This window comes from Xyrauchen texanus, chromosome 8, assembly GCF_025860055.1.
Source record: "Xyrauchen texanus isolate HMW12.3.18 chromosome 8, RBS_HiC_50CHRs, whole genome shotgun sequence".
NCBI lineage: Eukaryota > Metazoa > Chordata > Actinopteri > Cypriniformes > Catostomidae > Xyrauchen > Xyrauchen texanus.
Genome location: NC_068283.1, coordinates 14776777 through 14792681, shown reverse-complemented (window position 1 = coordinate 14792681; position 15905 = coordinate 14776777). Strand labels below are relative to the sequence as shown.

The 15905-nt window shown below is 39.2% G+C and overlaps 1 protein-coding gene across 1 annotated transcript in view; it reads left to right on the top strand.

Moving 5' to 3' along the window:
• The window catches only part of LOC127647684 (putative E3 ubiquitin-protein ligase UNKL), a 34586-nt gene that overhangs the window by 10105 nt on the left and 8576 nt on the right, over positions 1 to 15905 (top strand). Inside the window, exons 6-11 of the mRNA XM_052132095.1 lie at positions 10581 to 10698; positions 10819 to 10903; positions 11022 to 11185; positions 11647 to 11835; positions 12469 to 12531; positions 14971 to 15148. Of these exons, the coding sequence (XP_051988055.1) occupies positions 10581 to 10698; positions 10819 to 10903; positions 11022 to 11185; positions 11647 to 11835; positions 12469 to 12531; positions 14971 to 15148 (797 nt within the window). The remainder of the gene's footprint in view (positions 1 to 10580; positions 10699 to 10818; positions 10904 to 11021; positions 11186 to 11646; positions 11836 to 12468; positions 12532 to 14970; positions 15149 to 15905) is intronic.

The window sequence follows — 15905 nt, the reverse complement described above, 5'->3', positions numbered from 1 at the left end:
AACAGAGACATATTTACATATTTGAGATAATTTACCTACAAATGGCTAACTTATATTTAGGGTTGAACAATTAATAAACAAAAAAGAAATCGCGTTGTGACCGTGTGCTTATCAAATGCGATGGGTACAATTTAATTAAATGAATAGGCTGCATTACTGTATATGCGCAGTTCTGTTCTCTGTAGTGTTACACGTACTAAAAGCATACAATTTTTATATTACAATATAATAATCACATACCATGTTTTTTTTTAATATAATTACAACAGCAACAATAATAATAGGCAAAATAAATTGACCGTCTGATTTCAAACGGAGAACATAAAAAACTACAAGGGAGTCATTGCATGAATATAATCTAAACGAATGTTTAGGTGTTGTTTAATAGGCTGAAGGCAAATAGTTCACTGGAATAAGTATACATTCTCAGGAAAGTGAAAAACAATAAATACATTGCTGCGATTACAGAGTACTTCCCGAATGGCATCAGAATTATTGATAATGTTTCGTCGGTCTCTAGATTATAGCAGCTGACGAAACGAAACACCTGTTGACAGAGCTGACATTTTACAGTGAGCAGCACATCTGCAGTTTATCTTGAAGCAAATGGAATGCAAATCTCATACATTTTCTCATTGTCACCAGACCCAAAGACATTTTAGACCCGTTTATTGTGACACAAGTACTTTGCCCCATGAATGTTACTCGAACGGTGTCGCAGAGATAATTAATTTCCACAGAGCTGTAATCGTGTAGATGATGAGTCATAGCGAAATAAAGTTTAATAATAAATGTTAATATCATTGAGGGAATTTTAAACAAGTGGATCTTGTTAAAAACTGCGCTGGCATTCGGTGGCTATTCTTACATATAGCCAGTCATTCCATTGGAACATGAGCATCTACCTGAATGGCAACTTTACAAGACTAACATGCACAGTCAACAGAGAATTAAATTAAACCATCATATTTTCAACTTGCACTCATCCAAGGCTCTTAAAGTTGATTAAAGTGAAGTTATGTTTTGTCTTTGGGACTTTGGGCCAGGATTTGTCTTTTTGTGAGTTCGTCCGTTTCTTAGCGCTTAAACTACACATCAAGCATTTATGTAACGCATTTCACTAGAGCATGAATGGCTGTTACGTTGAATAAAATGTATTAATTCAAGCAGTACATTGCAAAAGCAAGTTACTTTAACTGTGGACAACCCCCATCACTGTTTCCTCTCACATTCACTGCTGCAATGGCAGTCTTGCTTGCAATTGCAGAAACTCCTTCAAGATGGTGCCAGTTATCGGTGTATCCGATATTACAAAAAAGATATCCGATTAAAGAAAAATGCTTGAATATCAGAAAAGATATTAGAAAATCCAATTATCGGTCGATCTCCACTCTATATTTACCAAAATAAAAGCTTCCACCAAAACAAAGACTTAAGGGTTTTACCGGACTGTACGTGTACTTAAAATAATGGTTTCTAATTTAAGAATGCACCATGTCGTCCGACAGATGCATCCTGTGTGCTACTCCCTTTAAGTTACCCTGCCGCTCACACTTTACCAATGTTTTGTTGAGAAATATGTTTAAAGAGACATAAGGCTGTTGTGTCGGGGGACAAATGCAGATTTAGATCACTAATCAAACATTTCTGATTATCAATTCGATAAGGCGTCGATCCCATTATTATTGTTGTTTATTGTATACAAACATTTATTTCATTAAAAATTCTTATCTTGATAATAACTAAAAGGCTGAGATCCTATCACAAAGTTGAAATACTGGTACACAGTGAACAGATACAGGGCCCTTTTTTAGGAGGCCATAATTCACAAGTGCAAAGTCAACTGGCCGGGCAATGAAGTTTTGGTATTTTTGTGCAAGCATACGCCAAGTCTAGGCGCAAGTGGGTTTGGCGAAATAGCACATGCAACGCACTAAGTTCAAGTGCAATTAAAAAAAAGAATTCTGCATATTCTACCGTCTGCGTCCTATTATATAGTCCATTCCCTGTCAAGTACCAGTAATATAAACAAAGGCAGCAGATTCATAAGTTGGTATTGTAAATGGACTATGCAATGAATTAGAATAACATAAATATGGACACGCTCCTTTTATATACTTAAAATTTGTTATTCTCTTTAGAATTTGGATGTAAGCTCCATTAATTTAATTTATAGGGAATGTAAGTATTATTGTTATGGTTCCAGTAACAAGGAAGGAAGTTGGAAGTGGGGTGGCTGTCAAGGTAAGTCAACCTTTAATGGCGTTTCAGTTTCACAAACACAGTCTTTGGGCTTTTCAGCCTAACAAACACAGCGTATAATTCTTCAGCTTCACAAATGATAACAACGGTAAGACACACACACACACACACACACACACACACACACACACACAACGTCACTGGACTGTCTGTCTCTGCCTCTCCGGCATTCTCAGGAGCCTTTTCAAGCCCATCACTGTAATAAAACTGGTGTTTAGTGTTAACAATCACCAGGTGATGGCCCTTACCAATTCCTCTCTTCCCGATGACAGACACACGACCAAGTCCCGCACCACATACCCCCACCGCCCGACTAGGAAATCGACCACAACCATCTGCGGTCCTCCACCTCCTGCGAGAGTATGGCCCCCAACCTCCTCTGATGCATCTGTCTGTGAAATGAAGGGGAGAGAGAAGTTAGGAGCATGTAAAAGCAGCCTGCCACAGAGTGCAAATTTCACCCTCATAAAAGCCTTTTGGCATGCGTATGTCCACTGGACTGGATCTGGTGCCCCCTTTTTAGTGAGACCAGTCAAGGGGCTGGTGACATAAGAAAAATTAGGGGACACCTTCTGTAATAGCCAGCCAGCCCCATGAACAGTCTCACCTCCTTTTTGGACTTGGGACGTGGGCTGGCTGCTATCCCTGCGGTCTTAACAGTTTGGGGTCGTACCTGCCCATGACCCAAGTAAAAGACCAGAATACCGTACATCCACCCCTACCAATTGCACACTTTTTTTAGGTTTGCCGTGAGCCCCGTCTGTCTCGGCGACCTTAGAATGGCTCTCAGATGCTGCATATGTATATTCAGTCATTACTGTATATGGTAATGTTGTCTAAATATGCAGCGGCATACACAGCGTGTGGCCGGAGAATCTTATCCATGAGGTGCTGGAATGTGGCGGGAGCTCCGAACAAACCAAACAGAATAGTGACGAATTGGTGTAATCCAAACGGTGTGGAAAAGGCAGTTTTTCTTGGGATAATAATGGAGTCTGTTAACATCCCTTAGTTAAATCCAGCGTTGAGTAAAATTGAGCCGCACCCAACAGTTCGTCATTTCGGGGCATTGGGTACACTTCAAATTTAGACACTGCATTGACTTCCCGTAATCAACACTCTTAGGTACAAGAACAACCGGGCTGGCCCAATAGCTGTGCGATTCTTCTATTACTCCCATTTCGAGCATTGCTTCCAATTCATTCAGAATAATTTTTTTTCTTGTGATTGTGTACACTGTATGGCCGACTACGCACAACCACTCCAGGTGGGGTCTCGATATAATATTGTATGAGGTTACAACCAGGAAGAGGAGAGAATACGTCCGCAAATACGTTTTGCTGCCTGGCCACCTAAGTGAGCTGGGACGATGGGAGGTGGTCTCCCCAAGGGACCGGGATGAATGGATCGACTTTGAACTTCACCTCCAGCCCGAGCTCTGCCCTCTCTGGAACTACTGTCGCCATGGACACGGGGACCACCTCTCCCCATAATTTCTGGAGGTTGAGGTGGTAAATTTGACATACACTGTCTCTATCCGTTTGTTTAACCTCATAATAGAGGTACCAGACTTGCAGTGTAACCTCAAAGGGCCCTTGCTATTTGGCAAGTAATTTTGAGCTCGACGTGGGGAGCAATACAAGTACTTCGTCTCCCGGTGCAATTCCCATAGCACCCCTATTATAGAGCCGGCTTTGTGTCTCTTGATCTTGGAGAAAATTTTGTTGTGACAACTGACCCAGTGTGTGTAACTTTGCTCGAAGAAGGACATATTGAATTTTGTTTTTACTCTTGTAAGATCCTTCCTCCAACGCATCCCGTATGACGTCAATAACCCTGTGGGGCCACCGTCCATACAGGAGCTTGAAGGGGGAAAACCCCGTGGAGGCTTGCAGGACCTCCCTAACTGCTAATAATTGGTGTTCCAGCCATTTGTTCCAATTTCTAGCGTCTTCATGCGCAAATTGCTAATTATATTTTTCAGGGTTCGATTAAATTGTTCCACCAGCCCATCAGTATTTAGGTGATAAACGCTGGTGCGAATCGATTTAATCCCCAGCAACTCATAAAGTTTGCGTAGTGTCCGTGACATAAACGTTGTGCCTTGGTCGGTGAAGATTTCTTTTGAATCCCCACCTGGGAGAGATAAATGAAGAGTGCCTCCGGAGCACAGCGTGCTGAGATGTTGCGAAGAGGCATTGCTTCTGGATATCGTGTTGCATAATCCACCAGGACTTGTACAAACCGATATCCGCATGCCGACTGTTCTAATGGCCCGACGAGGTCCATACCAATTCTTTAGAAGGGTGCCTCGATTAATGGTAATGGGTGTAATGGTGCTCTTGGTGTGGCTGGTGGATTCACCAACTGACATTAGCGGCATAACGCACACCATCTGCTTACATTCCCACGAATGCCCGGCTCATAAAATTGGGTACAAATTCGATCGGATACGATTAAGGGGCCTGCGATCGATATTGCGATATTTTGTCTATTTTACCCAATTTCATTTATAATGTCAAAAAACATCTTTTTTATATTTTGAGCTCTCTAAAAAGTGCAAATCCAGCATCCACATTGGGACATTCACAACAAAATATGGTACTTAAGTTAATACTGGAAAAAAAGATACAATCACAAATAAGTGATCATCAATCGTTTGATGACCGCTCATTGCATTGTGGAATGAGTTAAACACTACATTGAGAATTTGTCATCTCTACAACAGTAAAGCAAGACTTTCAATCCAAAATACTTCAATACCCATGACAGGACAGTATGTGCTATCCGTGTTTTTTCTTGGCTGCATCTTCCAAGGTTTTACTGAAAAATTCAGTTACAGTTTACTGTGATAAATGTTAGTAAGGGTGTTGATGTGAAGTGAAAAGTCTTGTAATTTATATTGGTGCAGAACAGGTGTTTCTCTTTCCCTCGTCAGCACTGTTTAGAATATCGGGGCTCTAGCCATTTTTTGGTTGGACATGGTTGAATTGCTCCAAAGTGCTTTAAAAGCGAAAATGCTCATAGAATTTCATGAATTTTATGTGGCATCATATTGAGGGAAGCCCGATTTAATCGCATATGTGGGCCGCTCCACGCTATCCTGTCACTAGAGCTCGCAGCACTGCACACGGATAGAGCAGAGCACAACTTCAATCACTCCGCTCACATCCGTGTCCCACATGAGAAACATATTTGGTGCTTGTGAAGCAAGATGGATATAAGGTTGCTGAATCGCATGACATAAATGCTTACAGACGGGGCTGGAGTTGGAGTGTTAAAATAACGGTGCATCTTGAAAAAATATACATCTATCATTACGCTTTGTATTAATGACATCGCATCGATCCAGATCGATGGATCGTTAATCCCCTAACCGACACGCAAATCATGGCTAGTATTAATGGGGATTTTATTGCCATGGATGATTTTAGATTTTGGACAATTAAATTATTTTATAGAAACTCAAGGAAAATTATAACAAAAACATTTCTAAATTCATAATACACGTCAAATGAAAGGAAAATATGATAAATAATGAAATGGTCAAAAAATTATTAGAAATCCAAACATTTTATTTAACCACTTCTACCGGCTCTTAAAACAATAGGTGGGAAATACCAATACAAACTAAAATCAAAAATACATTTGTAAAATAAACATTAGTAATTAATTGAAAAATAAACCATGACCTATAGATAGTTAAAAAAAATTGTTTCACAAGGTGGCTACAACTTTGATCGTCAGGGACTTAATTTGATGTTCCACTATATTTCAGAGTTTGGACATGAACTTTATTACCTTGTGGAATCTCCAAACTGCAAAGCCAGGAACTGAATTTAGACTTTCCGATGAAAGCAGACCTACTTTTGAAAAGACTTAGAACAATGAGCTATTTCTCAGGTAAATAGCAAATTGCTCTTTATGCTACTTCATTAACATATGGTCTGCACTTATATAGCACTTTTTTTTTAACCTTAGAGGTTACCAAAGCGCTTTACACTGTTTCCCAATCACCCATTCACACACACACTCATACACCAATGGTGGCAGAGCTGCCATGCAAGGCGCTAGCCTGCCATTGGGAGCAACTTGGGGTTCAGTGTCTTGCCCAAGGACACTTCGGCATGTGGAGTTGTGTGGGCTGGGAGTCGAACCACCAACCCTGCGATTGGCAGCTGACCCGCTCTACCAACTGAGCCACAGCCGCCCCTAAATTAAATTTTGAATAATGTACAGATTTTGCTCTTATGGAAAGAAATTGTTACTTTTATTAACTAAAGTGGCATTCAACTGATCAAAGTGTGTAGTAAAAAATTACTATTACAAAAAATTGTCATAACTTCTTAAACTACTTTCATCAAAAAAAATCCTCCACGTGCAGCAATTACAGCTTTGTAGATTCTTGGCATTCTAGTCAGTTTGTCCAGATACTATTTCACCCCACACTTCCTGTAGCACTTGCCATAGATGTGGTCGCCTTGTCGGGCACTTCTCACACACCTTACAGTCTAGCTGATCCCACAAAAGCTCAATGAGGTTAAGATCCATAACACTCTTTTCCAATTATCTGTTGTCCAATGTCTGTTTCTTTGCCCTTTCTCACCTTTTCTTTTTGTTTTTCTGTTTCAAAAGTGTTTTTTTCTTTGTAATTCTTCCCATAAGGCCTGCACCCCTGAGTCTTCTCTTTACTATTTTACTTGAAACTGGTGTTGAGCGGGTAGAATTAACGAAGCTGTCAGCTGAGGACATGTGAGGCGTCTATTTCTCAAACTAGAGACTCTGATATACTTCTGGTGCATTTCATTTACCTCGGATGTCGGAGCTTGGAATGGCGTCACACTGCGTTGACCGCGTTCCAGTACACAAGTCATAAAACCAAGATGGACTCATCCAGGCAAACCTTAGTTGTGTTTGGTCTTTTGGAATACAAACAACTACTTAACAAATATGAAGTCCACCTAAAAAACATAATGGAAGAAGAATCATGTCCACAGATAGAGGTTGGATAGTACTGTGTGCACCACTGAGTTTATTGAGACACAGACATATAGAAGTGCTAATAAACAATATATTACTACTATTGATGCGCTGAGCAGCCATTTTGAATTCTGAAGTCGGGATTGTTGCGGTTCCTCTGACTTGAGGGGGCATTCCAGTTAAAAGTTCCTACTGGGAACTTGGAATTTCCAACTTCTGAGTACCAATAGGCTAAATGCCAACGGCTGTTGTGACGTACTTCCGCTGAAATGTCAGCCACCACGAATACTTCCGGTTAGCCTAAGCGTCGACTTGTTTTAGTAGCTGCTTCTAGTTTTTTTACAGTCTATGAGTTGATATGAAGTCATCAAAGTTTAAATACCAGAGAGTGTCTGGTACTACTGCCGAACACTGCTGTGTGCCACAGTGCCAGGCATCCGGAAAGTACAATTCTGTACTTAGTTTTTTTACTTTTCCTGCTGATGAGGAGCTGAGGCGTAAGTGGATCGTCAATATTGGCAGGGACAAATTCACTGTGACGCCTCACACCCGGGTGTGTAGCCGGCACTTCAGAACGGGAGACATCCGTGAACCAGCATCAGAAACAGGTCGTCGGCTGTTAAAAAAGGGTGTTGTTCCGGTTTGTGATATTAAAAATAATTGTTAGTAATCTGCTTTTGTTTGGTCTCTCATTTTTAATTCCTATCTCTTACCTATGAAAGCTTTGTGATATTAAAAATAATTGTTAGTAATCTGCTTTTGTTTGGTCTCTCATTTTTAATTCCTGTCTCTTACCTTTTAAAACTAAATTTAAGCCGTACAAAACACCAAAATGCTCAGATTTATCAAGTCATTTATTACTTACCCTAAGCATTACATCACAATCAAAACCATTACATCACAATTAAAAACATTACATCACAATCAAAAACATTTCACTGTCAAATATATTTACACTGCAATCAAGTCATTAATTGGCCAAGAAGGCATTGAGGTAGAAATAAAAAAGAAATAGTCAACTTTTTCTTTAATGGTTTGTATGACTTGCATGTCATGGGGAATTCTCTGAATGAACATGTCATCTTCTGTGTAAATGACAAAGTCACACCAGTCACAGCCAGAAATCAACATTTGTCCCTGGACTTGCCAGTAATAAGGATGGGTTCGCCTCAGTGTATGTGTACCCTCCTTTATCATAACATAAGGGCAGTCCACATAGCTAGTTACATTTGGGCATTTAATTTCAAACAGGCCAAACACTGGCTGCCCCTCAGGATCGTACACAAGCCCATCAGGTGTTGACCCCATCCATGGTGAGTCAGGATGGATCAGGAACCCACATGGGTAGTGGTTGACTTCCCTCACCTTACAGTACTCCTCTACTGCTACAGGCTCCAGGGCAAGACCCCGCCGCATGTCAGCAGTCTGATGGCAAGATCCCAGAAGACTTTTTGCCAGGTTTTCAGCAGAGCTTTCCCTCCTGGTGTGGCAAACTTTCTAAATTTAGTAGAGGTGATGCGACACCTCCTTAGTTGGTGCCACTCAGCGCAGGAACTCTGCTCTCGCGTGCTTTTTTCAACTTTGTGTGCCGTCTCAAAAGATGTCGCAAGGGATGCCAGATGATGGTGCTGATGTTCAGAAAACACAAATGCACAGGTAGGGGGTCCCAGTCTGTAATCCGAGAGTGGCAGCTGTGGGGGAGAAGGGGCATCTGTGTGTGGACGGGTACTGGGGACTGCCATTACTGGTAGCTGATAGGAAAGCACACTTCCCTCCTGCACCGGACCGAACATGGACTCAATCAGAGGTACATCACTCGAGATAGCCATTGCTGTGATCATGGGAGCTTCGTCTGCACTAAGTCCATGGTACGCCTCCTGAACTTTCAGAGTGGAGATGTCTGGCAGAGGGCAGCTAACTCCTTTATACAAGTTGCTTCTGTGGAAAAAAGACAAACAAATATGTTAGAATTAAGAAGTACTGTGCAAAGCAATGAGTTTTGTGCGTGTGACAGATCGCAAATGTATATATAATCGCAATATGCATATGGCAACGGCTTGCAATAACTGCGGTCATGAACAAAAGACAAAGAGAAAATCACTCACTGCTCTGGGCTGAATAATTTTTGTAGCTTTAATAAGAACCTGTTTCTTCTGAACCTGAACTGAACCTGCAGGATGACTTTCCCTTACACTCAGACAGTGAGGCTTCTGGCTTTTCCTCATAGATCTGAAGCACTCAGACCTAACCGTGACCTCTCCTGACTCCTTGTTTGAAACTGTGATTAACATAGAGGTTAGGGTATTGCATTTCAGAAACACAAAATATTCATGATGTTAACCTATCACTCTGCTAACATTATTAACGTTGCTTCCTCACTGTGCTATCTTTGGCTAGTAAAGAGCCAATGAGCTAGCATGTATCGTTTTTGGTAAACTCAAAACAGAGGCTTGTTAACTTACCTTCGTAGTTGTTTATATAGCTGGACACATACAATTTAAAACCTTTGTCCTTTTTTGATGTTGGTGTCTTCGATGTGGTCTGGGTGATCCGATGTACATCGTTTGCCGTTATACTCGGCAGGTCCTGCAGCGATCGCGTAAAAAACGACATAGCTACAGCGTACACTACCGTGAACAGGAAGTACTGAAGCTGGCTGAAGAATGCGGAAGCACCAGAACGGAAGTGTGCGGCATTAAGCCTATTGAATGCACCATTATCCTCTTGTTTAGTTGTACATCTGGCCTTCTGCATATCTTTCTGTCCTTGTTAGAGTCAGTTGTCCTTTTACTTTGAAGACTGTAGTGTACACCTTTGCATGAAATCTTCAGTGTTTCAAGCATTGTATAGCCTTCATTGCTCAAAACAATGATTGATTGACCATTTTCTAGAGAAAGCAGTTTCTTTTTTGCCATTTTTGACCTAACATTGACCTTAAGACATGCCAGTCTATTGCATACTGTGGCAACTCAAAAACAAACACAAAGACAATGTTAATCTTCCTTTAATGAACCAAATAGCTTTCAACTGTGTTTGATATAATGGCAAGTGATTTTCTAGAACCAGATTAGCAATTCAGCATGATAATTCAAGGATGTTGGGGTGATGGCTGCTGGAAATGGGGCCTGTCTAGATTTGATTGTGATGGTGTGGTTTTTACATCAGTAATGTCTTGACTATACTTTGTGACAGTTGAATGCCACTTTGGTGAATTAAAGAACCAATTCCCTTCCGAAACAGCAAAATCTGTACATTATTATAAAGTTTTGCCCACCAGTGTAAATCTATTTTAAAATTACATTTGTAAATAAAGCCTATTCCCTGTTATTATCTGACAGGTCGACACCATGTCCAAGTGTAAAACATGGCGATGAATGGGGCGAACCCTCCAAGTGTGAGAGTGGGGATGGCTGTCAGTACTGCCACTCGCGCACTGAACAGCAATTCCACCCAGAGGTGAGATTGTTACACCTTTACAAAGCTTAACTTTGTATAATTAGATTTTACCTTCATTTTATATGCCTTTTTATATTATTTTCAGTCTCTTAACAACTCTTGTTTTTTTCCTATTTCAAGATATACAAATCTACGAAATGCAATGATATGAGGCAAACTGGATACTGTCCAAGGGGGCCATTCTGTGCTTTTGCACATGTGGATAGTAAGCATATAAACGATTCTGACTGACGATTTATCGTACAAGTCTTTTGTAACATTTTATCTATTGCTAAATTTAGATTTAATGCTAATGAATATTTGTGCTTGTGTGTGTCTTGAAGGAATTCCTTCTACAGAAGAGGCCATGAGTACGTTGCTCACAGTGATGCAGTCGGGTCCTCACTCCAGTCTGGGCTGTCAGCAATACCCAGAGTGTCCAGTCAATGAGTGGAGCAACACAAATTCCATCACCAGCAGTGCTAATAACAATGGCCAAACAGGAAATGTATGTTTTCATTCACCTGCCAAACATCAATCTTACAGAGGGATCTTCATCCATATGTAGATTGTTCTGTTAAATATGGGTAGTAATGCCCCTAATTCTGAAAGCAGATTACAGATTTGTGACATAAGAGCTTTTTTTAATTTCTGCACTGTTTAATTTTGTTTATATTGGTTTCTTTTGCATTCCTTTGTGCTTATTGCAGTTTGTGTTGGAAGCACCTCAAAGTTCTGATCAATCAATTAATAAACCAATATCGCATGATCGATAAATCAGGAATGTATACTGACTAGATCAAAATGGCTTTTTGCTAGTAGTCTGCACATATTTCTTCCTGTTATTGTGAGGAAAACCCTTTCCAACTCTTCCATTTGGATCTTCTAAATCAACAACAGAAAACACCAACTCTATTTGGCTGGCTCCCAAACTACCTCATAAAGATCGTCTGTGCTTTTCTCCTTCAGGTGTCATGCTCTAATAGTCCGACTGTAACACCAAGCTCAGGAAGCAACAGTTCTTTGTCCCCAATTGGACCCATCGGCAGGCCAAAATGCTTTACTAATGGTAGCTTATGTTCAGAGTCCACCACGTCCAGTGTTTCATCTCCGACGTCTAACTATCCCAAAGCTCCGGGTTTTGAACGGGAGGATCAGGTACACAATGACAGTTGTTTTTTTGTTTTTTTTTAAATAGCCCTTTCTTAAGGGAACTCCTGCAGGATTGCAGGCATGACACACACTGCAAGCCTTTTGTTTCAATTTGATTTCTTTGCTCTTAGGTTATTTAATGTTTTCCACCACTTTTCTCATTTGTTTTACAGTGCTTTGTTGCTAAATGAGGATCATTACTCTTTAGTTGTCTATTACTCTTTAGTGTTAAGCATTCCACCTGTGCGATTCATTGTGTGGTAACATTGTCTAGTCAGGTATTAAATACATCGCCATTTGAAATGCCTTCCATAAGAACTTTTATATCGGAAAATTCTCTCTGTCCCATTTTTATTTATTGGTCATGTACTGGAAATGCATGTGCTCAGCCCTGAAATAATAATTTTTACCTTGCCGTTATCATGGAAAGAAACCCAGTAGTCACATGGCCATGTTGTGTTCATCTTAAAAGATAAAAATGAAGCAGACTGTAACATTACACTGTTTAAAAACAATTTAACAGAAGGGTGTTACCTTTTTTTTTTCTCTCTCTCTGAGCGAGTAGCAACTTCTTACATAACACTCCTGGTTGCCCTACCAACATCAAGTCACATGATAGACTTTATTATCTGATTTTAGGCAAAGAACCTGAAGAGCCAGTCTGGAGAAAATAATCAAAAGTTAATGGACCAAGACAAACAGGTAAAGCCTAGTTAATTTTCATGCATCTTCCAACCCTTCAAAAATATGGATTGTAGATTACAAAAAAGTACTTAGTGATAGACAGTGTTATCATCCATATTTTATAGAAAACATTGCTGCCTTGATTTCTAAGAAGTCATACAATATTAGAATCCTGCCTAACAAACCATCTAAACACAATCCCTTGCTGTCCATTTAATATATGGCCCTGTAAAGAAATCATTAATAGGCTTGCAAAAAAGTTTTGCAAGACATGAATCACTTTTGGCAAGAGCTCTTTTTAGTCAAATCGTCTTAAGGGTTCTTGCCTTCTTTTTATTCTACTTTTGCAATGTGAAATAAAAAACAGACATTATGGTCTTGCGATGTGGTCCCCCAGACCATGAATTACTTCATCAGACTACATTTGGAATCTCTTGTTTCTCGTCACAGATCCTCATTCGCATCTCTCTCATGGTCTATTTTTGCAGAGACGCTTCGAAATTTTTTCTCCCGTTCTTTACCTCTAATGCCTTTAGCATCCTTTACTTCAAGAAAAGGAGTTTCTAAAGGAGGCACATGAAATAGAACAGATACCTTATTTTTTTTATCTGTCAAAATAATTGAAAGCATCATTAAAAATTCAGTACATTATGGAAACATTTTGGTGGAACCTCTGAATAGAACAGTGACATATTTGAAAGAAAACTAGGGCTCTTAACTAGGGCTGTCAATCGCTTAAAATTTGTATTCAAATTAAATGCTGATTAGGCAACAACCGATTATTTAGATAATCGACTAATCTAACAATTGTTAGAACGATTATGCAACTATTCGGGCTATTGCAACTATTAATCATTAGCTCTTAACCGACTATTATCTTAGTCATTTTTTTAAAATACCTCAATGATATTCACTGAATTAAAGGGAAGAAATTTTTTTTTTTTTTTATAAGATATTAAGAATTGCTTTCATAGAATGTATCTTGAATATAAGTGTATTTTCTTTACTTCTGCCAGTACAGTAAAGACAAAATATACTTGTATTCAATATATATTCTCTGAAACAAAGTCTAAACATCTTATATGATGCTTCTTAATGTTTTTTCCAACCTTCTCAGATAACACATTTTCCTTCTCCATTATAGCTCTTAAATAAATGTATGTTGTTTTAAAAGAGTTTTAGATATTTATATTGGGAAACAAGCCAAAACAAACATTAATTTACCCACAAAGACAGACTACCCACTCTCACCTTATTGTTCACTTCGATCCAACTTTAACTCGCAAGAAACAAACTCTCTTCTTAATAAAGCTGCGTATTACCGATTTTCACAAAGTGGTACGTATATTGTGATTCAGTACATCGTGAGCATAATGTAATAATCTAGCTGCAACAAAAGAGCATGAGAGGGACAGGCATCCCCACACCAGAGTGTGCATCAGCTGGGATGCAGTTTCAATCTCTCCCCTTTAGATTGGGTAACTTCACATGACTTAGAAAAGCAGCTCTGACCACACAGTGAAATTACAATTTTGGAGTTTGTACTTATTTACATGACTTCCTTCCTTATAATTTGAACCTTAATAAAGGATGCATTAAAGATAAAACACTAGGGTCTTTCCCTTTAAAGATGCTCGACAAGCAAGTTTTGCTTAAGCGGAATGGTGGCTCCGCTTAATTTCACAACAAGCTTCTGTATTTACTTATTTTGTATTTTTGTATAATTCCCTCATACTTTGCGATCTACATCACCTGAAGCTATTTTGAAGTTTCGAGTACATCTGGACTGATCTGTGTTTTCTTCCTCTCCTCAATCAAGCATGAGCTGCAGTGCTCCTCTTGCATGTCATCAGTATTTTCATATGATCTCATGTTACGTTAAATGAGATCAAATGACAATTCGACAACTACATTTTTGTAGACAATTTTTTGTTGTTGCCGTTGTCGATAACATTGACTAATTATTTTCTCCCTAATGACGATTATTTAAATTAACCACATATATTAAGATTTGTTGGTGTGTTTCAGTATTTTTGGCATTTAGCACCATAAATAACATGTTTTTACGATGCTGTGTCAAGTTATATATTTTTTAAAACTTGAAAAAAATTTATGTAGATCCCTGTTTTCTTTTGTGCTCCATCCAGCTGTCTTTGAACAGCTGTTGGTTTGTTGCCTGTACAGCTGGAGATGCACAGACTGCTCACTGCGAATCGCAAAAACACGAAGGTGTTACTTCAAGCTTGAATTGCTCCGTTGGTAAATCCTTATTACGGAATTTAAGTACAGTCAGGGGGCATGATTATTTGCGTAACTTGTTTATTTTTAATTTTTTTTATTAATCGTACTGAATTTATGCGTTAAATTGACAGCCTTGGTTTTAACAGATGCTCAACTGAAATTGCAAAAAGATCTTGAATTTTCACAGATGTCCTGTCTGACCATTTCCTTTCACAGGTTCACAGCGGTGTGTTCTCAGTGGTGAACCCACTAGCGTCCAGCATAACATCAAGCATCACGTCCAGCTTGGCCTCCAGTGTTGGATCTGAGAGCTCCTCACCTACCACTTTATCAACAATGAATGCAAAAGCCACACCTTTCTATCCAGGCAGCAATACTGTAGAGTCAGTAATAGGTAAGTGCCACTGTCCTTTGCACCAATCATTCAGCATAGAGCTGTCCACACAAACAGAATCCTAGGGTAAAAGTATTGGGTGCTATATATGTGGCAGACTGTAATGCAGTGCAGATAAATGCAGAGCATTTTGAAGTTTTAAGTCTTTGTGGCAGTGCATTAGCCATATGTCAGTAAGTTCACTAAAACCCATCGACATCAACAGCAGCCAATAATGACTCGGCAGCACAGATCTAAGTGGATGGTAATTGCTTTTGCCTTTATGTCTGCTTTTCCCTTTGAGCTAATTCAAGTTTTAAATAGTTGACTTTTGTAAAAAAAAAAAAAAAAAAAAAAGACACCATGTATGTACAGTTATTGTAGGCTCCAAGTGGACTTGGATATCAACTGAAATGAGTCGCATATCACAGAAGGAAGACTGGATTAACAAGCATTTTCAGCTCTACCATTTAAAGTTTTTATAGGTGCTTTAAAATAACTTCATAAAGGTCTTTATGTAATACTGTGTTTTGAATTAGCTTCATTGTTCCCATAGTCATGGAAAACCTAGAAAAATCAGTGAATTATACAATTTGAATTATCCTTTTTTTCAGGAATGGAGAGGTCATGGAAATGAATAAAATCCTAAAAATGTATATTAAACATAAAATATATTTCTAGTTTTATGTGTCATTAAACTATTTTATTTGCAAGAAATGTATATTTGTGAGTTCAATCTCTAGAAAATTGTTTAAAATACCGATCCAGTACTTTCAAA